This window comes from Epinephelus lanceolatus, chromosome 2 (genome assembly GCF_041903045.1).
Source record: "Epinephelus lanceolatus isolate andai-2023 chromosome 2, ASM4190304v1, whole genome shotgun sequence".
In the NCBI taxonomy this organism is placed as follows: domain Eukaryota; kingdom Metazoa; phylum Chordata; class Actinopteri; order Perciformes; family Serranidae; genus Epinephelus; species Epinephelus lanceolatus.
In genome coordinates this window covers 18,425,208-18,452,288 of record NC_135735.1, presented here as the reverse complement: position 1 = coordinate 18,452,288, position 27,081 = coordinate 18,425,208, and the positions used below count along the sequence as shown (strand labels likewise).

Below are 27,081 nucleotides of genomic sequence, written 5' to 3'. Positions count from 1 at the left end.
ATTGCAGTGGCAGAATCTTGATTCATATGCCTGGTTTGGTAACCTGGAAATCCAGACTCAAATCTAGAAAGATTTTGAGTCTGGCCCTCACCGATACACCCTTCCTATCCAAGCGGCGGCACTCTGCTTTTGCCGTATCCCGTCAGCAAAACAGCAAAAACGTCCTTCCTGGAAACAAAGGCTTCTAGGGCAGTCTTCTGTTCCTCTCTCAAGGAAAAAGATAAGTGTAGTTGGCTTAGCATTTTTTCCAAAGCTAAAGTGAATGGACGCGGTCCTTCGGCAGCTGCCATCTTGGCTGTTTACTTTTCAACTCCTACGGCACAGCGCTGTCTTCATCATGTTACGCCTGCCCAGAGCACGCCTCTGTCAGATAGACTGATCTGATTGGTCCGATTGGCAATTCAGCGGGCTCTGCTCGTCGGGGCCAGATCCCTGTGCAGAGCAAATTCGAATTTGCTAGGGGCAGGGCATCTGGATTTCCAGGTTACTAGTTTGGCACTTTGACCACACATCCTGAGCAGTGATTGACATGATTGACAGCTGCGTTAGAGCCTCCTTGGCTCTGATTGGTTATTTGCCTTAAGCTAATGTAAATGCCATTAAAAGACCAAGTTGGAAGAGGAACATGATTTTTCACAGACTATTTGTCTTACGTACTTGTGTGTGGATAATACGGACAGTTTTGGCAAATATGACAGAAAGTTATTTCTCTTAAAGTTAGCAACTGTAGCTTTAACTGAGGTAGAGGGAGGTAAAAAGAAACTGTAGGGTGCAAATGAACACTTAAAAAATTAAGTGAAGCAGCAGATCTTCTCGGCCTTACACATAACTTCCTGCTGCTAATGCTAAGTACGTGTATTCGCAGTCAAGAATGTACAACTCAGTTTGACAGCGTCTGAAAAAGTATTGGTGTTGGAGTGCATGTCAAGTATCTTATAACTTGCTATCGCTTCATTCATACTGCACAAGGTCAAATCAGCCTGTGCACTGAGCAGAAAAGGATCTTGCTCAACTTTCTCTGCCCATTTCAGACACTACAGGCATGCTCCTGGCTCTCACATCAGTAAGAAAAGAGAATAAGGCGGGAATGTTTGACCTTTTTTGGTGCACAGTCTGGAAAGTGATATGTAATTCAAATGTGTCAGGGAGAGGGGAAAAAATGAGGAGAGACAGAAAGCAAAGGGGGGAAAGCAAATTATAGTCAGTGGGAAGGTATGAAGACAGAAGAAGCATTTCTTATAAGGGATATCTTGCACTGTTGGGTTGGCATCTTGAAACTCTAATCCACCCAGGATATCTTCTTTGATCAAACAACGTGTCAATCAATGTTCAAAGGATTATTATGAATGGCATTATACCTCTCCATTGCCAGCCGTCAAGCAGTAAAGGATGTGCCGGGTGCGTGAAAAGTGTCTTTAAAATGGTTTTACAACAATTAGGAAAACTCTGCCGCAACCATGGGATGTCTACGCGCTTGCCATATGGTGAATAAAAAAATTACCTCGAGCAAGCAGTTGCTTTTTAACTCGAAAGTCCACAGCTGTAAAGCTATGTCCCTGAATATATCAAAGTACCTTGTTACTACCTTGTTAAGTGATATAACATCGGTTTCTCAAGGGAATTCAAAGTTTTGATTTCACTGAATCCTTTTCAAAGCAAATGGGAAAAAAAAAACATATTTCCTTTCCAAATTTTCACTCCCATGTATCTAAACTTTTAAGTTGGAGATGCCTGATTAGAAGCTCTAATTAGTATTCAGGGTCCACAGCATGTGTGATGCCAATTATCCACTGGGTCATTACCACTCTTGAGAGAAGTCGCGCTGGCAAAAGGGTTTTAAGGGAAAAGGCCTCAGTTTTCATCAGCAGTTGCAGTGGCTCTTTGGCGGTATTGACAAGGAACAAATGAAACCAGTGCACTCAGTGAGATAAAATAAAGAGTGAGCTAAGCCATAGGAGTAGGAAATGGTTGCTTTCTATTTACACATTGCCACGACATTGTAAGGAGGTGATGAAAGAACCCCGAGTCTCCCTGTTAGTATCTAACTCGAAATACAGCTAAAGTAAACAACAGCTTCTGCAGGAGAGCTTTGGTCATGAGTAAAACAACTCCAAAGATTTTATTATTGTCCAATTTTAAGTGCTAACACTCGCTCAGCTGGCAGGTGGTACAGTATCACAAGCAGCAGGATTCAGCTCATGTGATAATCGCCTCACTGATGTTTTTCTCTGTGAGTCAGCTGATTACAGGAACTGAGGTGGGAAGTAAAGAGTAAAAATAAGTATTCAATGCACTTATTGTTTCTTTTAAGAGCACGCACAGTATGTTATTTAATAATTTCTCCAACATTACAAGGGATTTGGATAATTAGAGTTCTTCTGGCTGAATTACTTTGCATTATTCTGAACGTACACCAGGGAAAGAGACGGCACCAAAATTCAAACAGCTCTGGCACTCCAAAATGGCCTCTGCTTTATGAATGTTTCTCGCATTGAAGTGTTGCACTTTTGAGGGCCATCACGGAAAATAACTCCAATTATGTTAAAGCGTAACTTTTGAAAATAGAATTTGTGGAACTTGTTCTTCTCCTGACCAGACTAAGTCAGTCTGAAGAACTCCATTAGAGTTGTACACAAGACTCTCAGTGAGAACATCCTCATAGTGTGAACATTTGTCTCATTGGGAATGTTGTTATTGAAACATTGTGTTACAATAACAGTATTCTTTCTGTGATGTTCTGCAAAGGTGATAATGTTGCATAAGCATAATTTCTTTGTACAGAAGTGAAAACTTTCAAATCAATGTTAGATAACTGTTTTTATAAGGGGAAATGATAGACAAACTGCATCCTCTCCACACTGGCTTCAGCCTTCAGACACGTTTGCTGCTTCTTGGCTGAGTTTCAACACTGAAGTTGTGACACGAACTGTTTATATTTTCCCGCACCAGCTCCTCAGACCTTGTTTAAGTTAGAAAATACATAAATTACCTGTTTGACCTTGTACTTTAATGGACACGGAAGATAAACATATTTGTTCCTTGTATTATTCATGAAGCCAATTCAACGGCACAAACAAGTCAATAAGTCAGTGTGAGAATCAAACCAAGGTGAAAAGTGTGATTGACTGCACCTGGTATATGGGGAATCATAAGGCCTTAGGTTTGGACCCTTCCCTTAGGCTGTCAATTCGATATAAGATTGTAGGAGGTGCACCAGAAGACCTAGAGCATATTTTAGCATACTACATTATTCATTAGTTGTCAGTAAGTTGACTGGCAGAAACATTAGCTGCAGCCAGTTCAAAACAGACTAAATAAGGAGATAACAAACCTGAGAGACAGGGTCAATTTGCAATTATGAGCCGCGCAGTTGGAGATTTTTAGCCCTGTCTGCTGTCTGAGTCAACGTCATGTGACACATAATCACAGGAGAAACCAAGAATAAGTAAAGAATGCTAGGTTTGTGAAAGTTCAACTTAGCTTTGCGGCAGTGGGGGGAAAAGTAGGACCGATTACTCAGGGCTCTCCTGGGAAGGGTGTGAAAAGCCTGGAATGAAAAGTTTGTTTTTAACTTTAACACAAGTCAGCTGAAAGATTGAACTTTGTATTAAAAAATAGTGAGAGCTCTCTGGGGCCCCTCCTCACCCCTTAAAGTCACAAAAGGTTTAGTCTGCCCCTGCACTAGGATTTGTCTCTAAACTAATGACTGCTTTTGCTGCTGGAGCACCAATGTACACTGTCATGTCTTTGTCGACATTGTGTGCAAATTCACTTCATAAAAGTAAATTTAGAAGGTGCACAAGAGCGATATGGATCAAGAGACGAGGGGCTGGGGGCACACAGAGACTACATATACACAGGGCCCTGATTTTGCAGCTACGCTCCTGCATTACAGTGCCATAAATAAGATTTTATTGACCCCTGACACACAATGACCATAATATGTGTGTGAAGGTTTGATAGATTTGGTGATCAATACCAGTGTGTAAATAATTACCTCACAAGATGTGGGTATTTCTGGCTTTCAAAGTGTTCTCGCTGTCCAACAATCCCAATCACTGCGCCCCAGCGCTAACACACACAAACACCTCAGAGACCTGGCAGTGTTGGAGATTCCCATTAAATCGAAACATAATTCTTGTTTTGCAGCAAAACCCAAGACGCACGCACACACACACACAGGCTCCCCGTGAGCAAGTAAAAGCAAGCGATGAGTTCCTAATGACTCCAGCTGGCCAGCAGAGCAAGAAAGTGTTTGGCCACTGTAGACAGTTATGTTGTCACTTTTCCCTCCACATCAGGGTGTCAGACTTTAAACTGAAGTGACAGATCACTCCTTTAGCTGCTCTCTCCCAGCAAAGGACACTGACGGCTGGATCCAGAGGCAGAACGGTCAGGTCATCAGGTTGGCTGTGCTAATAGACTGCTGACCAGGCAATAAGCCAGCCTCTCGGGAGACATCGGCAGCCTGGTTCTCACCTCAACAGTTTGGGTCCCGTGTCCCTTGCATCACTCCCGTCACCATTTGCCTTATTCTCACGTTTGCTGTCTCTTCCTTCACACTTTGCTTCTCTCTGAGTCACCCATTGTACCATTTATTCCGCTGCTGCTTCTCGCTGTTGTTGAAGAGCATGTACATGGAGTCTCGGTTCAGAAATGTGCAGTCAGTTGTTTTCTGGAGCCATGGAGCTCACAGTGCAGTTCAGGCATTTGTGTAAGAGCACCTCAAGATGGCAGTGTTCACCATGGGCAGGCTACTCAGCCTTTGAGCTCAACAGCTTGCCTTTCTGAGCAGCAGCACAGGCAGAGAGCCGTGGATGAAACTGAGGGTTATCTACTGCATTGAAATTAAGTAATGATTGGATGGCAGTGCGCATTAAAGGATGCCTGGATCTGTACGACTGACTCTGATTTCCATTTTATTAAATTTGCTGTTTTCTAGTTGCATTGTGCCACTTCTGACATGTCATTTTGGAGGGGTTACTCGGCTCACTCACACAGTTCAGCTTCCCTCTTGTTGCTTTGAAACTTGTCAAGTAAGATCATCTGCGGTTGCGGGCAATTCCAAAGTCACATCACAGCCTCCTCAGATCGTCGCAGCTCTGGCGCGAGGCAGTAAACTTAAAAAAGAAATTGCAATTCACCCATTACGCAGAGAGAGCCCCGCGCCACATGATGTTGCACGGCTTTGATGACTGGGATAACTGTCAAGGTTATTTCTTACGGACAAATGCTGATGACTGGCCGCGGGGGTGCCGAGCGTGAATATGCAGCCTGTGCAAACATGCTTAGACAACGGCTTCTCTGTCTGGAGTGCAATTATTAGTGACTCTCACACAAGGCTCGTATTGTACATGCCTGTTCTCTGCAAGTCATGTGCATTTGGGAAACCGTTGCAGTTCATCGTTTTTAATCAGTCTCGTGGCTTTTTGCGTCCACCCCAATTAACGCAGCCTACCTGACAACAGCCTAACAGGTTGGCTTGTGCGTTTGATGCGTCCCTTTAGAGCCAATGACTGCTATCTGCCTTTATATAATCATCAACAGTGTGAGAGGACAGCCGCTCTTTTTTTCCCTTACATTATCACCAGCAGCACAAGCAGCTTCATCATCATCATCATCATCCTCGTCATCATCATCACCCCCCCCCCTCCTTCTCCTCCTCCTCCTCCAGCCTCGGGGTTTTTGGTTAAGCGTCTCTGCAGCCTGCAGCATCTTCACGGAGCATCTCACCGCGGACAACCCTCCGGTCTGCATTAAGTGACGTGACTCCGGGCCAATCCTGTTGCCGCTCGGGCTGTCGACGCCACTGAAAGAGAGGGGCGGTGTCCAATGACGAGGGTCGGCGGGGTGGGAGGTGGGAGGGGGGATGTCGGTGTGGTGTACTTCACCACCCCTCCTATGGGTTTACACAGAGTTAGTGCAAGATATTCTGCTCCGGGAGTGAGAGTGCAAGGATAAACGGCACATACGCGCTGCGCATCGGTGTCACACAGAACAAGCCTTAATATTTAGCCTGGCTTTCTCCAAGTGGGATCGACTCTGAGGTTTCTCTTTTTTGTTGTTGCTTAAATGCCTTCATGATCTTTTTTTTTTTTTTTTAACCTTGTGCGTCTGTCGGCTGATCACTGATGGAGCTCCGTGAACTTGAAACATGACGGGACATCACTGTCTCCTCTTGCGTTCACCTCGTCGGCGCCTTCACCTTAACAGGTAGCCGGGAGAGACAGAGAGAGAGAGGGAGAGAAGGAGAGGAGAAAAAAGAAGACGCCGGTTTTCTCGGGACGTGTACGGGAGATGAGCATTGATTTTGGGACTAATGGAAGACATCACAAACCACTGACCACCTGGCTGTGCCTGCTGGAGAGCGACGCTGATCACCGCAATCACTGCAGGTCGCACAATTAGATCCTGTCCATTCCTGAAGTTAAATGGGGGAAACGGAACTGCGACATATGCAGCCTCTAATTTACCCCAGTTTGTGTGACCAGCTGTTTTTAGCCAAAACCTGTTCTTGAGTCTGATTACTCCTGCGGGGCGAATTTTATAATTTTTTCCCTGCCTCTTTTTCCCTGGACCCAAAGCTTGATCTGACTGAGAAGGATATCCTTTACCCGAATAAGCTCGCAGGCACACTGGAGGAGAAGACTATGAGCTGACACACTCCAGTTTTTCTCCTGCGCTGTAACGGATTTGGGTATGTATGATAAGAATAGGTCTCAGTTGCCCACTAAGAATCTGTCTGAGCTCATTTTGTAGGCTTCATTCATGCGTATTCATTCGTTTAGGAGCCCACACACAGCTAAAGCTCTTTAATTTTGGCAATTTAAGTGTAAAATTAATAAGAGTGTGTAATGTGTTGTGAAGTTTTTTTGGCCATGGGGGTTCGAGGCGCTGGAAATTTCTTAGTGACCATAAAATGTGGAGGATTTAGAAGGGGAGCAACAGACATGGATGGCTGCCTAAATGGTTGCTGCAGTGTTTTTGTTGATTTCTTTCTTCTATGAAATGTTGATAAAGGCCTTTGGGGGCAGATTTTATAGTGTACAATGTAAAAGTGGACAATAGACGGCTCTTTGGTGTTTGTTGATGACATTTGATTACTGTGCATGGCAAAGTTATTTCACTGAAGAGAAACTCTGTCGTGTATTCGTAGGTTTGTCCGTGGAAGATTCCTGCCATCACATGCAAGGAGTCGCTGCCTGTATCAACGTTGCTTAGAAAGAACGCTTTTGAGTTGTGAAGCCTGGGAACACATTTACGCTGTCATGGATCTAAAAGACTATTACCTGTTGGGTGCCCTACTTGCCTGCATATGGCTCGATCCCTCAATAGCCCAAGAGCTAATCTACCCCATCAGAGAGGAGTTGCAGGAAAATGTCCTCATTGGAAACATACCAAAGGACCTAAACATTTCCCATACAAATGCTGCCACCGGAGCAAGTGCTAATCTCGTGTACCGGCTCGTCTCCAAAGCAGGAGATAACCCACTGGTCCGTGTTCTGAGCAGCACAGGCGAGATATTCACAACATCAAACCGAATCGACAGGGAGAAGTTGTGCCCCGGTCCCTCGTTTGAGGACAGCGAGTGCTCCTTTGAAATTGAAGTGGTCATCCTGCCTAATGATTATTTCAGGCTGATTAAGATCAAAATAATTGTCAAAGACACAAACGATAATGCCCCCATGTTCCCGTCCCCTGTGATCAACATCTCCATCCCCGAGAACACGCTCATTAACAGCCGATTTGCTATTCCTTCTGCCACTGACCCAGACACTGGCCCCAACAGTGTCCACAAATACGAGCTGATCAACGGGCAGAGTGCCTTCGGCTTAGACATAGTTGAAACGCCTGAGGGGGAGAAGTGGCCCCAGCTCATTGTGCAGCAGAATCTGGACAGAGAGCAGAAGGATACATATGTGATGAAGATCAAAGTGGAGGATGGTGGCAGTCCACAGAAATCCAGCACTGCCATTCTCCAAGTCACAGTCACGGATGTCAACGATAACAGACCGGTGTTTAAAGAGAGTCAGATAGAAGTGCATATACCAGAGAACTCCCCTATTGGCACGTCTGTTGTGCAGCTCCAGGCCACAGATGCAGACATAGGGGCAAATGCAGAGATACGCTACGTATTTGGGACTCAGGTGTCTCCTGCAACGAAAAGACTCTTTGCATTAAACACAACATCTGGCCTAATTACAGTGCAGAGGCTCCTGGACAGAGAGGAGACTGCAATTCATAAGCTCTCTGTTTTAGCCAGTGATGGCAGCTCCAGTCCAGCCAGAGCCACTGTTACCATAAATGTGACTGATGTTAATGACAATCCACCTAATATAGACCTGAGATACATAATCAGTCCCATTAATGGGACTGTTTTCCTCTCGGAGAAGGATCCCATCAATACCAAGATAGCTCTCATCACAGTGTCAGACAAAGACACTGACATCAACGGCAAGGTCATTTGTTTTATAGAGAAGGATGTGCCCTTCCATCTCAAGGCCGTGTATGATAACCAGTATCTCTTAGAGACATCTGCGCTGCTTGACTACGAAGGGACCAAGGAATACAACTTTAAAATTGTAGCGTCTGACTCTGGGAAGCCGAGCTTGAATCAGACTGCTTTGGTAAGAGTGAGGCTGGAGGATGAGAATGACAACCCGCCTATTTTTACTCAGCCAGTTATTGAGCTGGCTGTTATGGAGAACAACAAACGCGACCTGTTCCTCACTACTCTCAGCGCCACGGATGAGGACAGTGGGAAAAACGCTGAGATAGTTTATCAGCTGGGACCCAATGCATCATTCTTCGATCTCGACCGCAAAACGGGGGTCCTGACTGCATCCAGGGTTTTTGACCGGGAGGATCAGGATAGGTTTCTCTTCACTGTAACGGCGAGAGATAACGGGACACCCCCTCTGCAAACGCAGGCAGCCGTCATTGTAACTGTGCTGGATGAAAACGATAACAACCCCAAGTTCACACACAACCACTTTCAGTTCTTTGTGTCGGAGAATCTTCCTAAATACAGCACTGTGGGGGTGATAACTGTGACAGATTCGGATGCCGGTGAAAATGCTGCTGTTTCTCTTTCCATACTGAATGACAATGAGAACTTTATACTGGATCCTTACTCTGGGGTGATAAAATCTAATGTGTCATTTGATAGGGAGCAGCAGAGCTCCTACACTTTTGATGTCAGAGCTGTGGACAGCGGCAGGCCTCCTTGCTCCTCGGCCGCCAAGGTGACCATCAATGTCATCGATGTGAACGACAACACCCCCATTGTCATCTACCCCCCCTCTAACACATCTTTCAAGCTCGTCCCACTCTCCTCTATCCCAGGATCTGTGGTTGCAGAGGTGTTTGCTGTAGACGGTGATACAGGGATGAACGCTGAACTCAAATACACCATCGTGAGTGGGAATAACAAAGGTCTGTTCAGAATTGACCCTGTCACAGGGAATATTACTCTGGAGGAAAAACCAGCAGTGACTGACATAGGCTTACACAGATTAGTGGTCAATATCAGTGACCTGGGATATCCTAAATCCCTCCATACGCTCGTGCTGGTATTTCTATATGTCAATGACACTGTGGGTAACTCTACACTCATCTATGATCTCATCCGACGCACTATGGAGACCCCAATTGACCGAAACATTGGCGAAAGCAGTGAAACTTATCAAAGCGGTGACTATTTAACTATAATGATAGCCTTTGTTACCGGCGCCTTAGTGGTGATTATTGTCATCTTTGTCACTGTGCTCCTGCGCTGCCGCCACGCTTCCAGGTTCAAAGCTGCACAGAGGAAAAAACAGGGGGCGGAGTGGATGTCACCCAACACAGAGAACAAGCAGAACAAGAAGAAAAAGCGCAAGAAAAGGAAATCCCCTAAAAGCTCCCTGCTCAACTTTGTCACCATCGAGGGGAACAAACCTGACGATCCTGCCCACGAGCCGATCAACGGAACCATCAGTCTGCCCACCGAGCTGGAGGAGCAAGGGATTGGACGCTTTGATTGGAATGCCACACCCACCACAACCTTCAAACCCAGCAGCCCAGACCTGGCCCGGCACTACAAGTCCGCCTCACCGCAATCGGCCTTCCACCTCAAGGCCGACACGCCGGTCTCGGTGAAGAAGCATCACGTGATTCAGGAGCTCCCATTGGATAACACATTTGTTGGGGGCTGTGACACGCTTTCCAAGAGGTCCTCCACGAGCTCCGACCACTTCAGTGCCTCAGAGTGCAGCTCCCAAGGAGGGTTCAAGACGAAGGGGCCCATGCACACCAGACAGCAGGTAAAAGAGCACTTTTACTGGTCTATAAGTACTGCCTATAACTGCCCTGTGCCACAGTGCTAAAGTGCCAGTCTAGATTAGAGACTCACTCTAAGTTACTGAAGCAACAGAAAAGAGTACAGGAGACATACTGCTTCAGCAAGTTCCACTATTTCTCAAACTTAAAAAAGAAAAAAAAAAGAGCGAAAGTAACTCAAGCAACTGCTAATTAATGCAGTTGATTACGGACTCAACAATCACACGCATAACTTTGGGGGAATAATTATAGACTGATGTTTTGTCATTAATATTTAATTCATATTTAACAAAATGCAAGTGGGTGAGTGATTGCCTTGCCTTATTTTGTCCATTCAGCACCCAGGTTAGATCACTGGTAAAAATGTACCAACATAACATTAATTGTGACTCAATGTTCTTTGTGAAAGAAACATTTTTTTCTTGCCTATCTACTCAGATTACTGTTTTCATCCTAGATAAATGCTGCACACATTCTTCCCAAAACAAAAACAAAAAAAAAGCTGACTTTTCACCTCTCTCTCTCATGAAACTCTGAGTGTATTCATGTTTTTTTGTTCGTTTATTTGTTTTTGGTGTGTATTGTTGTATCACAAAAGACTTTGTAACCTTTTCAGCACCTGCAGCAATAACAACAGTCAATAATTAGTCTGCCGGGGTGGCATTGTGAATGTCACTGTAGGCTTTGCCACATCATCTAAGCTCGAATTAAATGCCTCCTCTCAAAGCACACTAGCGAACTGAGTGAAGCTTGTCTGGAACTTGATACACATCCAATTCAAAAAGGATTAGCCAATAATGAGCCTCAAATTTCAACGTAATCCATGCTGCTTTTTTATCAAAGCCTTATTAATTTTTCTGCTAATAAAGCACCACTACACAACACACAGTTGGAACACACGTGGACAAATACGGGGAGCAGCAGAGATGAGGGAAGAGGAGAGTGTGCAGAGGGGAGGAAATAAAAGGGAGGCAGAGTGAGAGTGTTGTCAGTGGGTCAGGCTTGACGGGTGGTGGTACTGAACCTTTAGGTGGCAGTGTTGCGCTGCATGGCACAGCCTGGCACTACGCCAACCTGCAGTGGACTTAAATGCAAGGGAGGAGAAGAAAGGAGTGAAACCTATGTTGGTGTTCTTAGTGAAATACTCTTGCCTAATGATGTAGAGGCTGCACAGGGAAGATTGATAATGGCAGTTAGAGATGTGAGTGATAAGATCTTTCCGGAAGAGAGAGTGGAATTACAGGGGTGACACTGTGCGACTCCTATCGATGCATACCTCCGGGTCACTGCATCTGGGGTTGCATTTAATGTGTTTCTGTGTGAGAGGTAGCAGTCAAAAGAGGCATTCAGTTTGGCGTCATTTGCCAGGCGCTGGTGCTGTGAGCGTGTGTGCGTGTGTGTGTGTGTGTGTGTGTGTGGTTGGTGATGTGTGTGAGAGACAGAGAGATGAGACAAGGTGATGAAATGGGTGGCGGTGGCGGTGGGCGTCAGGGGGTATTCAACCCTAGAGCAGGACACATGAGATATGACACTATACTGTAAGCACAACTTCATTGATTCATGCAGTCACCCCACAATACCACACAGGATTTATTAGGATCAATAATTCTGACAAATGATTCAAAGAAGCACACAAACAGAGCCAGCAGTGCCATTGATAATATAAATGATTTGCTGCTGCAGATACTTTGGCTCACACTCTGAAATGTTATGTACAATTTGATTCATACTTTTCTGTGTACTTGTACAGAGCATAATCCATGCAGGAGCAGCAAGTTGGAATTGACCTCGAGTTGTGCCTCAGTCTAAATCTACTTTGTTTTCACACCTTAATGACACAAAGCAGCTCAGGTGGTTCATCCTCACCCATTTTTAGACATGGAACATGAAACATAAGCATCTTATAATCATGTCATGTCATAAATTCATAATCAAACTGGTATTTATGTGTTGATTATACTGAATCATTTAGATCCAGACAAAAGCCACTACCATGAATACTCCAGGGGAAGTAAGATATCCTTCCCTTTAGCAATGTCTATGAAATACACCAATTAATATGCACTAATATATTTGACTGCATACAAGGGTATGCTTTCTTATCTCCATTTCCTTATTATTAGAGAGAAAAAGTAATTTTCTACCTTTCCACTTTTTGCTAATATCTTTCTTTGGAGATTTGTAATGAAGACTATCTGCTTGGGTCTCAGTCGTAATTATTCCAAATCATCTCAGCGATAAGGATCCCACTTCAGATTTGAGGTTAAATGGCAGTTATTGATTGTGGTAAAACGATTGCACCCACTGCACTGACTGGATAAAGCGGGGGTGCGTTCTCCATTGCCATTGTTCCATCCATATTTTGATTGTTTTGCTCAGTGCGCGCAGCTGTATTGACATGTGCATGTCATCTCTATTTTATGAGTATTGATAAGTGGACGCTCATCCAGCATGTGCAGTTTCTTTTTGAACTCTGCCTGCGCTTTGAATAAAAACAGAGAGGAGATGTAATTTAAAAAAAACAAACAAGTAGAACCCCCCCAAAAATACCAATTACCTTTGAGTGATTCTTTAAACAGACAGTATATCCAAAAGGTAATATCACAGGATTATCATATCATATTCCCAGCAGAGCAGGAGCGCGTTGGAAAAAGATAAGAACTGCATTATTAAAAGATTTCTTATACATACATAGATGATAAAAATATGTCAATATTATCTGGAGTTATTACCAGTTATTTTTCAGTTTTAAAACCTGGTTTGATGTGCTGCATTCAGGACAAGCTAAGGCGCTGAATTGTTCCGCCAAAAAAAGCATCACAAAGGGGATATGATAGAATGATGAAGTTCAGCATTTACGTTGTTGCCTTATGAGTAACAAACAGTCATCAATCACCCATTGTTGCCTGAAGTTGACGTGAAATAAGCAATTAAGCGAAAGAGGACGTTCAAGAGAAAGAAATGTGTTCAGCTGAGGGAAAATAGCTTTTAAAATTGACCTTCTCTCCAAGAATTTTGAAAGCCATTTCGTTCCAGTTCTCAAGAGTCACGTCCGTGCAATGTCAGCACCGATCAATAAATAAATAAGGAAACTGAAAGGAAATTGATCAACAGAAAAGGTGCAGAGAAAGAGAGGGGGGAGAACAACAGCAAAGCACGCAGGTTTCAGCGGTGCCTTCCTGTCAGATAACACAGAACATAGGGAATAGAAATAGCAGACATCTACATCAGTGTCATCACAGACGAATGCCTGGTGGAATCAGCTTTATAGAGACCCCAAACTTTGCTGATAGCAATAGAAGCAATCCTTGCCTTGCCTTTCTTTTTTTTTCCCACTTATTATTTACCCTCCAGGGACATACATTAGTGTAAACAACACTGAGGAAAAAAGCATGAAAACACTGTCCTAGTTTCACAAGGCAACACAAGCATCTAAGAAACCAAGTATAATCATAGCCGTTTCACCATCAGTCTTACTTTCTTCCTTTCAGTAGTCTTACGGGGAGACAGAGATGTGGTTCACTAACATAACACGAGCCCAGTGGCTACGCATTAACCATGTAGTGTGCGCCAGATCCCAAGGCTCATGTTATGGACACATTAACATGGTTTAACTGAGGGTGCGGGGTTTGAGAGTAGTCATGGAGATGGTGTATGAAAAATCGATTTCAATCCGTATTGTAAATTCTCACTCCTCGCCATTAACCTTGGATGAATCCCGTGGTGAATGTGAGTTTAAGGCTGATTACTGTCTCTTGAGTTAGTATGTAGATTCACGTGTGCATTCTCACAGACACACAAGATGGGTCCTCTTTCCCCTCGCTTTCTTATGGTAATATACATTATCTGCTAGGATGCACGATTATGGGCCCTTATATGGGACATTCAGTTGTGCATCCATGTGGCCTGAACACCTCATGTGCAAAAAGGCTTAATTGCTGTGGGTTATTAGTGTTTTTTCTTGCATGGCGGAAAAGATGCAAGCGCTGAGTGAAAGTCTGCACCTACAGTTCAGTTAGCCCACACTGCTCTGATGTGCTCTCCTGCAGCACAGACCACGCTTTCAGCTCTGGGGACACAGTACAGCAGCTCCCTTTTGTGCAGCTTCACTATAGTCAGAGCACATATAGAACATCTGACAACATATGCATATGAGGTTGACTTAATCGAGATAATACAGTGTTGAATTCTTCTGTCTGTGTCCAGCTCATGTATCATTTTCCCTCTTGTTGTGACCACTGCAATGAAAAGAGACTTGTGTTACAGTATCAGCCGACAAATAAAAATGAGCAGGCAATTAGATATTACAGAAGATTCAGTTTAAAGAGCAGGATGAGAGAGAGAGATGTGTGAGGAAGAAACAGGGAATGTTTAGCAGGGTATTCCTGAAGTTGTCTTGTCAGTACATTTAATGAATGGACATTCTATGCAAACAGGAGTTTGTACAGACCATTGTAATTATGGAGCCTTGGGGGAGTCGTCCTTCTTGTGCAGGTTCATTTGCCACATTAATAAGGGGATTAGTAGTACGTACGGGGGCTGATGGCAGCAGGAGAAGTTTGAGAAGATTAATGAACTATGACAATGTTGCACCTGAGGGGAAAAGTCTGTTGCAATATCTTCTGGGTTGTGCTGACACAGAGTTTGGCGGTATGAAACAGGAAGATGGAGAGAGGCCAGTGATTGTTGCCGACTGTGATCATACATCCTTCTCCTCAGCTATCCTGTCACTTCTTCGGGATGCTGTGTTTGTGATCACTCATACTGTACATGTCCGTGGCGCTTTTGACTGAAGATGCTCCAGTGGATTGAAAATAAGGACGCCGACTTGTCTCACCACTGCTGTGCGTATGAATAAATGCTTAAACTGGACAAATAAACTACAAAGAATTTAATCAACGCAATCTTTGAGCAGATTCTGTGTTGTCTGCAACTGGGTCTGCTGCCAACATCAGTTAAATGATTAATCAAACTACCGGTAGACGCAAGGAGAATAACCCATACTGCATTGTCTTACTGAGTAAAATGTAGCAGATCCTCAAAACAAATGTAGCTATCAGGAGATCGTAAGCCAATAAGTCTGCGAGTGAAGTTTCTATCAAAGCTTTAAATCATCAGTGGAGGATTTGCAGGGCTCTTTACTGCAGAGAACATTGTATTTCTTTAAAAAACTTGTCATGTCTTCTATGTCTAGGTGGGTAAAAGGAAATGAAATGGATTGCGGGCTATACTAAGGTAGTGGGTGTGAGTGCTACCAGAGTAGATTATTGCCCCAAGGGGGATCCAGTTTTGTCTGCACAAAACAACAAAATAAATCAAAGCTCCCTGTTGGTACACTGGCTGAACTGTGGAGTTCATTTATATGTTTTTATTTTCCTCTGTTGAGAAAAATGAAGTGCTACTGATTTTTAATATATTTATATATTTATTTATTTATAGCCTTTTGTTTTTTTCTTTCTTTGTTGTCTCTAACTGCCAGGGACAGTATTGCCAAAACACAGATGATGGCAAATTACCAGGAATTACATTTGATTTTTTTTTTTTATAATTTTTTTCTGTGAACATTTTATTTTTATTTCTGTCTCTTAACCATTTCCATACATATGTTGAGACACCTTTCCTCATCATTACACTGTTTTATTCTTTGGAAATTTGTATTGTACAGTTTTGATAATGACAAATATCGTCATGTATCAAAAGGTCTTACGTGTGCGTGCGGATGTGATTTTATTTTTTCTTCTCGGTTTGTTGTTTGTCCATCATGTAAGGGCTGGCAACCCATTTATCTCAAATTCATCATCCATTTCTGCAATTTCTCAAAGCGAATTGATTGATGATCAATCTTCAGGGGGTTTGCTTTGTGAAATTAATGTTTTGCATGCGCTAAAAAAAACACAAAGTCATTGTGGCTTTTGTGGGACTGTCATTACTTAATTCATCTCCATGTTTTCACTAATCCACAAAACACATTTCCCGTTTTTCTAAGGCAATCAATCAAGTTGACATACTAGCTTCATAATTTTTCTAACACTGCATGGTGAGAAAAAGACAAACTGCAGCTTAAAGAAACACTTACGGTATCAACACCTCATCTGAAATCTCTCAGATTTTACCTTAAATATAAGAGTAGAGGGTGGAAGAAAATGTTTCTTGACTACTTGCTTGTCTACAAAAGAGAAAAAACAAATGATATAAAAAGATGAAGTTATGATGCTACTTCATTGTTTGAATGCCCCTCTCCCCCCTCCCCTCCCACTCCCACCCTGACGACCCATCTCTCCTCTCCACTCCTCACTTGGCCCCTCCACCCACTCCTTATCTTTCCCCCGTCTCCAGCCCACACCTTTCACCCATGTTTTATCGGGGTCAATGCAGTTACATGCAATGTTAAATCACCAAGGCTGTGTTCACCTTTGTGTTCTGATCATTTGTGACAGATGAGGGTGCTTTGTGTTCAGCACGTAGCCCCACTTTCTTCCCGTTACCGTCTTCTCTCCCTTTATCACTGGAGAGACGAGGGTGTGTGTAAAAGATGGGCAAAGTGGTGCTGTATGTCCTGACATGACAAACCCAGAGGGAGACGTGTCCTTGTCATTGGGTTGTTGTGTCAAGTGACACACAGGCCGCTGCTCTGTCACTAGCGTGTGCCAGTGTCTAGACTAATAGTTGTGATAATGGCATTGCCAGCCAAAATCCCCCTCAAGCAAAGAGCCACACTTGACTTGAAATGTGACTGCCATTGACTGCTTTGCCACTGGGCCCCATAGCTCACAAAGACTCTGTAACCCTCATCGATGTAAATCTTTCTTGTATATATGAGATGTTTCATGTAAATTGAACTCCTGGTAATCTTGCCTAATGTGCTGTGTTAAACAATAATGGACTTGTTTTATTTTCCGTTTGTTTTATTTATTTGCCCTGCTTTCTCCTTTTCCTTTTTTTTTATTTGATTTCATTGCTGGGTATACATTAATTACATCTGAAATAAACTCTGCCAGTTATTCAGTACACTGCAACTCCTATTCTGTTTTAAAAAAGCTTTATTTGAACAGTGCTATTCTACCTTTATAATTTCATAATAAATGTTTCAAAGAGATTCCTTCCTTTTCTTGTTTTTAATTCGTCCGTTTGTTCTCCTTTTTTTGTGATGTTGTGATAAAACATTATGTATAAACTGGGATCAGTCAAGTGACTACGTGTGAACCAGTTCTAATCAGCATTTCCCCGTAAACAAGTGCTGCGGCTGATTATAATGCCAAGTTGTGTATTTTGAGAAGCAAACAGATTTTCCGGTTTGACTGAATCCAATATTTGAAATGAGGCACACAAAGTCACTGACACACAGCCAATGTAATAATTCACTTACAGTGGAATTTTAATTCAAAGTTAATCTAAAGGGGTGGATTGGTTTGGGGGGAATTTTCCCCTCTCAGCGAGTCACAAGAACACATCGATGTCTTTGTGTGCAGTTTGAAGGCACGCTGAATGTGACGATGGACTTGCTGACCTAAATACATGAATGTCAATGGGATCAAGTTAGCAGCTGCTCTCCAACATCTGATGCTCAGATTTTAATGGGTTGGTAGTTAGCATAAAGAAAAGCTTTTTTCAAGTCTGTCTTAAAACAAAACTCACATGCTGATATGTTCCTTTCTTGCCAATGATGGATTAATGATTACTGCTGTGAGTTGTGAAGTGAATATCACAACTCCATTGAGGGTGGGCCAAAATCCAAAGTCCTTACTTCATGCAAAAATATATGCTTGGCTTCAAGTCCAAGTGAGACATTCACGTTAGTAATATTTAGAGATACTGATAGCGATACAAGTATTGAGAATGCCTGCCCATAAAGCTGCACCTGGTACTGGAACATAGTGAGCCTTTGCACCAATCTGACATTACATAGTTTATCAATAAACATAGAATACAGTTGTTGTTTTTTTTTAACCCCATGGTATAGGATCGGTACGCTTATCGGCCAATACACAAGTTCAAGTATCAGAATCTGTATTGGGAAGCAAAAACTGTATCAGAACAGCCCTGCTAATCTTCCAAAGTTACAGTCTTTTTGGTGCTGAAGTCCCACTTTGACCTTTATTTCTTACTTCTTCGAAATTGTAAGTTGGCCTGAGAAATATGGAAAAAAATCAAATATCTTTGACCGAATACCACAATATCGATGTTAGGACAATATTGTAGGGTTGACACCGGTGCTTTCACAAAATATTACAGAATGAAATTTTTGATAAATAATCATCAGCAATGAGGCTAAGGGGGTGGGTGGGCAAATAAAAGAACAGCTAGAACAGTCTGATAATTTAAAAAGAATTACAGCACTTTACTGTAAAGCAGCCTTTCAAACCAGGAAAAGGCGACACTTAAGATACTGTAATGTCCAGAATCTTAGATGATATCTAGTCTCACATCATGCTATTCATATAATATTGATGTATTGCCGAGCCCTAGTACGAGGAAGTGATGTCTTCACAATGCGGATGGATAGATAGAACCATTACAACAACCAAAATCTCTTACATATGAGCATGTGATTGTAAGTATAGTCACACTGGAAAAGAATGTGAACCTTTAACAATTTGTTTTCACAGTTACTCATCAAATCATCCTACATTAGTTTAGAACTACCTCAAAATAAAAGTCTTCCATGAGTTTGTCTGACTCTGAGTAAGAAAGATAAACAGGAAAATGACCCCTTAAATTCTGTTTATGGTTGGATCTTAAAACAAAGTCTTGAAGTACTCCACTCCTGCACGTTGCTGTTGTTGTTGTTTCTTCACTCTTGCACACTTAATCTAATTAAGATTTAATCCTAATTGGTGGAGCAGTGGAGGCAGGTGTAACTGAACAGCTCTTAATTACAAAAATACATGCAAAAACCTGTATCACGAAATTTGAATGTCAATCTTGTGGCTACAGTTTTACCAACAGTGACATTAACAGCTGGACTTTCCTAACCCACACCATCATCATCCATCATCATCACCACCACCAGCACTATCAGTAACAAACAGTAACACACTCAAAATGTATGTTGTGGATATCTATGAAATGTGAAGGACAAGAAATACTGTTGTAACAATATTGCTTATTTTTCACTTTTTTAAAGGGACACTTTCATTTATTAATCTCCAGCTACCTTCTAGTGTCACAAGGAAAGATGCGTCACCTCTTAACTGGTTTTTGCAGAAAGAGCAAGAGCAAGAGGAGGAGGGGGAGAGAGGGAGGGAGGGAGGGGGGTGTGGATGGAAGTGCCACGCCAACACATCTATGGAAAGTAGGCCTAACTCAGCTTAATCTGTCCACTCCGTTTGAAAGCCAGAAGCAGAGCTTAGTCTTCATTTGAGTGAGGATGTGGGGAGGGAAAAAAGAGGATAAATAAATAAATATAGGCTTTAAAGTTTGACCTCATCTATATGGTCACTTTCAAAAAGCTGTGTGCACGTACTGACTGGGATTTGGAATCTGACTTGTGACCTAAAGCATAATCATATTGCCCGTCCTTTTCCAGAGAAAGGGGAGGAAAAGGCAATGCGAGCACTGCATCTCTGAACATGTTATCAGAATTTGTGGTCAGTGTCTCCCAATCTCATGTGGCCAGATTTCCAAATTTCGTAGAATCCATGTGGGACAGTGAAACTGTAGATAACATGGATCTTTGAAAATGCTACGCTATCAACTGAATTTGCTGCTGCTCAGCTTTTCTGCTCTCGCACAGACTATGTATATTTGCAGGCAGACAAGTTAGAGATGGACTTGGATGTGACCTCTATATGCATAGTCTGCTTAGTGAAAAGACTCATTTCTCTATGCAAAGAATTTGTTCCATTTACATGCCAGTGGCAAAATGTTACATATAAGTTTTGCCAATGAGGAGGCAAATAAAAGAGACGGCGCACAAGACAAAAGCCACACAAAAGATTTAAACTGAACCGCTCCAGCGAGCAGATGCATTCACTCTGTGTTGATGTCACACAGAAAGCCTGTGTATGTATGCACAGCAATGAGCGTACACAGTCTTTTCAGCAGATTTATAAACCCCTGTGTTCACATTGTTCTGTTATACAACTTTGTCATCCTGAAATTGAGTGCACATGACAGAGCATAACATCCACTCCAACAATTATCCTCACAGGGATGATGTCACATGCCTTTTTAACCTTGTTTGGACAGAAACCAGATTAATTCTGTCCTTGCTTCCACCAGCGATGTCCTCAAAGCCAGCCCTTGTTTCATTATGCATAGCCATTACGCATCGGTATGTATAGTAAGCCAGTGAAGGAGATTGATTGATGACCCACAGGTGGTCAAACTTATGACTCTGTCGCAGTGCTTCAGGAGGTTTTCAGATCCTTAACTTGGCTAAAGTAGAAATACAACATAGTCAAATGAATCCATTAAAAGTTAAAGGAATACTTCACCTGCAAAATGAACACTTGTATACCAATTATTCACAGAATGTTACCGCTAACTCATGAAAAAAAACTATTTTTCTCACATGCCTCCACAGTGAACATTCTTCACGAATGGGGAGTAAACTCAGACTGCATTTAAGAACTATACCAATACATCCATTTACAAACTCTCACACAACACGTGCAGTATAATCTAAGTCTTGTTTATCTAGTTGTTTGCTCAATACTTCCCAAAAACATGCATTTTTGCTAAAACATTACAATTTAAAACACGTCAATACAGTCTCATGCATGGCAGAGTTTGAACTCTGCACAAGTAGAGCTCATATGTATATATCTAAGTGTGGAAGTATAGCACAGTCTTACTTACATAGCACCTTTCATGTACAGAATGCAGCTTAAAGTGGTTTACAATTCAGCAGCAGAGACAAACGCAAAGAAATAAAACCATACAAATATACAACACTCATTAAAGGAGAAATGAGAATAAGAATAAATTAATTAAACCATCAGTTAATTAATCAAATAGAGAAATACATATTAAGAATATTAAAACAGATAGCTGCTAGTTATAGGCTATATTATAAAGATATGGTTTGAGTCGTTGTTTAAAACTGTCCACTGAACCAACAAGTCCAATATTTAAAGGTAGGGCGTTCCATATTTTGGGGGCATAGCAGCTAAAAGAAGCATCCCCAAAGGTTTTTGACAGTAGGAACAGTTCAAAGAGCAGCTGTGGAGGATCTCAGGGTTCGTGCAAGGACATAAGGTGATAGGGAATCTGTGACATAGGCCGTAAAAACCAATAGAAGGATTTTAAAATCACTTCTAAAAGATACTGAAAGCCAGTGTAGGCTACGTAAAACAGGAGTTATATGGTCTTTAGTTTTAGTTTTTGTTAAAACCCTGGTAGTTGTATCTTAGCTATGTTGCGTAAATAATGAAATACAGATTTTGTTAATGAATTAAAATGAGATTCAAAATTGGGATGAGAATCTAATCTAATCTATTTACTTGAGGTTGTGTCTGTGTGGCCAGAAAAATGCATGTGTTTAGGAAGTACTGAGCATACGGCTGGGTAAGTGAGACTTGGATTACACTGCATGAGTGTTTGTAAGCAGATGTTTTTCATATAGTTTTGCTGTTGTTAAGCGTGATTCCCCTTTAATTCAATTCATCAAGATTTTTTCTCAGTTTTTGGAGTCCTTGTCCACTGTAGAGAAAGTCCAGCATCCAAAATGTTAAGTAAAAGTAAAAAAGTATCAACAGTAGTAATAGTCATTCTGCAGAAAGTGACCTCTGTGATTGTTATATGATTACATTTGATATTATTGGATTATTAGTACGGATGCATTAATGGGTAAGTAACAGTTGCTGATTACATGCACTCGGTTGCACTCTACTTCTTCTCACTTGGAAATCATATCTGTACAGTTTTGGGGCAGAGTATGTAGGCTACAACTATTTATTTGCACTAGGAGCAAAATCTGTGAATGCACACATTTATAAATATTATTGAACTCTGCTGAGACACGGTGGAGACCTCTAATGTGCTGAAAAGATTAAGGCTCCAAATAAAAAAGTCCCCCTGAGAGGTTCCTGTTCTCTTTGCCACATCTTAGCACTGCACCCTTTCCAGTCAGAGAGATCTGTGTACACACAGCAGGGAGAGCATTTGATAAATATGAGTGTGTTTTATGCAGCTTTTCTGTGCACACTGAGGACTGAAGGCAGGAGGTTACAGTTGAGATCGGTAGCAATAATATTAATTATTATTATTGTTAGTACACATATGCTTAAAGCAGAACTTTATATGATGCAGTACTTAGAGTACATAAAAAAGAACAATCTTGAATATCAAGAATATGAAAACAGTAAGTGATTTGATAACTTTAAGGCCAGGTTGCTAAACAGCTGAGAGGTAAATGCAGTAATAACCGGAACAACAGGAGATAAGCAGTCTCTAATGTGATCTTTCTGCTAAAGCAGGCTGAATAGCTGACTTTAGTTTTTAGCAAACGTATTTTCACTCCACCGAATATGCTTACATATGCTACATTCTCATATCTTCGCATGAATTGACAGGTGCTTTTTGAACATAGAGCGTTGGCTCGGAGCTTCACTAAATTAGGCATCTGCCCGACGCCATTGCACTGAATTAAAATCAGGATCAGTCATACACTTGAAAAAGGGCCCAAGAGTTTGAGCCTTGTAATTTTTTTTTTTTCTGCTGCTCATGCACACGCTGTCATATCTCCCGCTAGTGACAGTGTGGTCTAGTCCCGCTGACATTTTCCTCTAGTGTAATCTTTCCTTAACCAGTATGTAGTCATTCATATTTTCCCTTTTGGGGGTGAAGAACTGAGGAAAGGTGAGCGTGCTTCTCAGATTTAATCCCCTCATGTATTTGGCTCTAGACAAAGAGAGAAACTATTTTCATTTTCACCCTTAACAGCCCAGAATCCTTCAGGACAGCAGTGAGTTATGCAGTGCTGTTGCAGGGAGGGGAAAGCCCATCCACTGTAATGTATGTTTAAGATCTTTATTGAGGGAAGGTGCAGTGGTCGCACCGCTGGGAGCCTCAGGCAAATGTTATTCCTCTATTTCCCTTTTGTTTCCAAAGACAGACTGACATATGCATACAACCGTGCATAACCAAAGAAAGAGAAAGTGGCCTAAAGGTTGCAGGAGTGAACTTTCGACCGGAGGGTTGCTGGGTCGATCCTTGGACAGGCAGGATAAATTAGACTGGGGAAGAGAAACCACCACTGGGTTGCCCTTAAGCAAGGCACTTAACCCTCGCTTGCTCCACTGGGGTCGCTCAGTGGATAAGACCGAGTTGTACTGGGTAGCTTCCAGGTGTAGATGTGTGAACCTGTGTTAGTGTGGAGAGGGATATTCCTGGAAACCAGCACTCAGCAAATCTACCCAGGATGAATATATATATTAAAAAGAGTGCGGTCCTAGAAATTATATTTAAATACAGCTGATGTGAAATGGCAAATATATTTTGAAGGGAAAGTAATGCCGAGCAAATTATGTTTTCTACACAATAAAGAAATGCATGTTGATATTAAACGTATCAGTAAAATTTTCACTGAAAAAGTATTTTAGTTGTTTTACGGCAAAAGTCAGTCTTATGATACAGTATCCACTCCTTGTGACTACAGCATTATTTTATTACCTTTTTGATTAACATTTAAATGACCTCAAGATCTCTCCTTTACCTCAACTAACCCTTTCTGTTCTTTTGAAATGTAAACAAAATCACTTATTCCGTGATGACATCCCCAAAGATCCAAAGGTGATCTTCCTCAGTGCCATTTCTGAAGGCTTCAAGAGTAGGGCCAAAATATATCTGTCACACTCTTGAATGCTGCATATAAATGTATTACAATTAGATGGTTGAAACCCTAACCTTAAAACTCTGAATTGCCCATAGGTGTGAATGTGAGCGTGAATGGTTGTCTGTCTCTATGTGTCAGCCCTGTGATAGTCTGGCCACCTGTCCAGATGGGCCCGGTCTCACTCCAGAGTCGTTGAAATTCCATGCTTGAGCAGTGACTTGCAGTGTCAGAAACCAACGAAAAAAGACGTCCTTTAACATCAGCATGATACGCGTCCGGTTGCTGTTATAATTTAACGATGTCAAGGGGAAATGCAGTGAGTGGAGTGTGCGGGAGGGGTGGTGGATGGGTCTAACAAACACCAACTTTCACCTGAGAGAGCGATGTTCACATCCCGTAAGATTCTAAAGCCAACCCTGTTCTTTTTTCCTAAACCTAACCATGGGTGTTTGTTGTTGATGGAAAAAAATGTCAGTTCGCGGTATTGTACCAATGTAGTGCGTTTATTTTGAAAGAGACTGAATGTAATCTTTTAGCAATCTAAAATTTCCTTTTCTTGTTCCTTCTCTGACAATGAATGTAAAAGGCAGAACTTGACACAGTGTCCCAGAACGCCAACAACCAACGCACCCAGGGTACCTTACCTTAGGGTATGTGGATGTGGAAAGTTGATGACCAAACATCAATATGTGACGAGGTCAGAGGAGTGAGAATGTGTTGGCCTTAAAGGAAAGCTGGACTGTGTTCAGTATCTGTAAATATGTTTGTCGTGATGGGATGACTGCTGGTGTTTCTCTCTTTCTGTATCTTTGAAGAAGAGAACTTGACACTGTGTCCCAGAGCACAACAACCAACGCACCCAGGGTACCTTGCATGTATGTGGACGTGGAAAGTCCATGACCAAAATGTCAATATGTGACAAGGTCGGAGTGAGAATGTGTTGTTCAGGTTGTACCCTGTCTCTCGCCCAATGTCAGCTGGGATAGGCTCCAACACCCTCGCAACCCCGAACAGGATAAGCGGTTATGGGAAATGAATGAATGAATGGTTAAAACCTGTACATCCAACATACAACATCTAGATTTAGAAGGTATAGGAACAGTTTGACATGGAACAGATCACATCTGCAATTAGGTGACGAAGACCCAGATTTATGAAGAGTGGAACCCTGCAATAAGATTGTTAATGCGCCCCCATCCCCCATTTTTTCTTCTGTTTATTTTTATTTATTTATTAGTCTGACCTTCTTTACTCTGAGATTTCTGCATTCTGTATCTCCCTCCGCTGATTCCATGTATGTCCCATTGCACTTAAGCATTTTATAGTAGAAGATTGCATAGATACCATGGCAGCTGGAAACTGTGAGAACTATAGTGCATGCATGAATTGTAACCAAAATCACAATCTTTCCGTAACCTTATCCAAAGTAATTGTATTCCTTAAACCTAAGACAGAGGTCTGGATGTAAACCAAAGGTTCCGGTGTCAACGTCCTGCACTTTGTACGCCTGCCACCTTTCTCTGAAGTGTATTTGGAACCTGAATGTAGTGTTACTTAAAAGAAATGCCTCTGAACATAATCCCGGCAGCGATTACGTTGCCACAACAACATAATTAAGGGACCAGTTTAGTAACATATAAATGAGAATTGCTGGGGTTGAAAACATACTCATACCAAGAGAAAGAGATCTTTATGCGTCTCTGTATGATCGTTTTTGACAGAGGATTGAAATTCAGCTGATACTTTTCAGCCTTTTAGGCAGATAAATATGATATTTAGTTACAGTCTTCTTAGGACTCGATAGGATAGTTGGTTCCACATGGATTCATACAAGAAGCACATTAGGCTAAGAATAAAAGCACAAATATGATTTTATGGGGATTTTGAAGGATTTCCATGTAATCACTTAGTAATGAATAACATGAAAATAAAAGGGACATTTCGACATACAACATTATTGTTTGCTTTATGAGCACGGACAGCGCTTCCAAAAATATAACCTTAAGTCATAAACTTGGGTTTGTGACTCCATATGATATCATGCGGTGGCACTTTCCAGATTTGTTCCATTGCCTATAAATCGGAGAGTGCCTGTGTGCTCATAAACCTCAAAATAAAACCTATCTTGCTCTAGATGAGAGCCTGAGCTGTCTGGGTATTAACGCAGGGAGAGGTTTGATCTTTCTGATTGAACCGTAGCAGATCATAGAATTAAGGATAAATTATTTCCCATGGTGAACTGGATGAAGAACATTGATTAATTGGTGTTAAGACTAATTATATATTTCCTTAAATCTGTACTACATCATTAATAGATTCCCTTCATCACCACAACAAAGAGCAACAACAGTTAGCGCGGATGGCACATGATGTTCTCTGGCGGAGAGTACAATGAGAGATATGAGTGAATTAGGAGACATATAATGCTCTTCAGGGAGCTAATTAAATAGGAAGTTGTGATGTATGGCTACTGGAAGGATGTGTGTCAACCCACTCCTGTTCAATATATAGACTGCAGATTTGTATTGATTGTATGCTTTGTTCTTGTGCCTCAGGCATCAGTACGCTACAGTGTAAGCTGTGAGCCTTGCCTTTGTCTGGTGAGTTGAGCAGATAAGGGTTGTGATAAATCTGCCCGAGAATAAGCTGTCATAGAGGTGCCGCACATGGGAATATTTAACGCAAACATAAAATATGGCTTGTCTGTTGTTTTATCGTCGAGGGTATAAGAAATGGCAGGGTTTTAAAATACTCTCACCTCCTTATTTTTGCACTTTTCTATCTCTGCAGCCCTGGCATGCACAGAAGCTTACAGTCCTGCTCATCTTTGTTAGGGCTGCGCAGCGGACAAAAAAAGGGAAAGAAGAAGAGATGCTTTGCACGGAATGGTGAACCAGCACCTTATCGCCACTCAGTAATATGCAGAGGTGTAAAACATTTGGCTAGCTTATTTAGATGAAGTGATTTAGTCCTGGTTGTGCAGA

The 27,081-nt window shown here is 42.0% G+C and overlaps 1 protein-coding gene across 4 annotated transcripts in view; it reads left to right on the top strand.

Moving 5' to 3' along the window:
• The first annotated feature begins 5,898 nt into the window (after positions 1 to 5,898).
• The window catches only part of pcdh9 (protocadherin 9), a 322,243-nt gene continuing 301,060 nt past the window's right edge, over positions 5,899 to 27,081 (top strand). For 3 of the 4 annotated variants that reach the window (XM_033619770.2, XM_033618943.2, XM_033617315.2), the window contains exons 1-2: positions 5,900 to 6,697; positions 7,157 to 10,304. In XM_033619770.2, coding sequence (XP_033475661.1) covers positions 7,269 to 10,304 — 3,036 coding nt within the window. In that variant the 5' untranslated portion in view covers positions 5,900 to 6,697; positions 7,157 to 7,268. Of the gene's footprint in view, positions 6,698 to 7,156; positions 10,305 to 27,081 lie in introns of all 4 variants that reach the window. The other variant, XM_033618159.2, reaches the window with a different exon arrangement.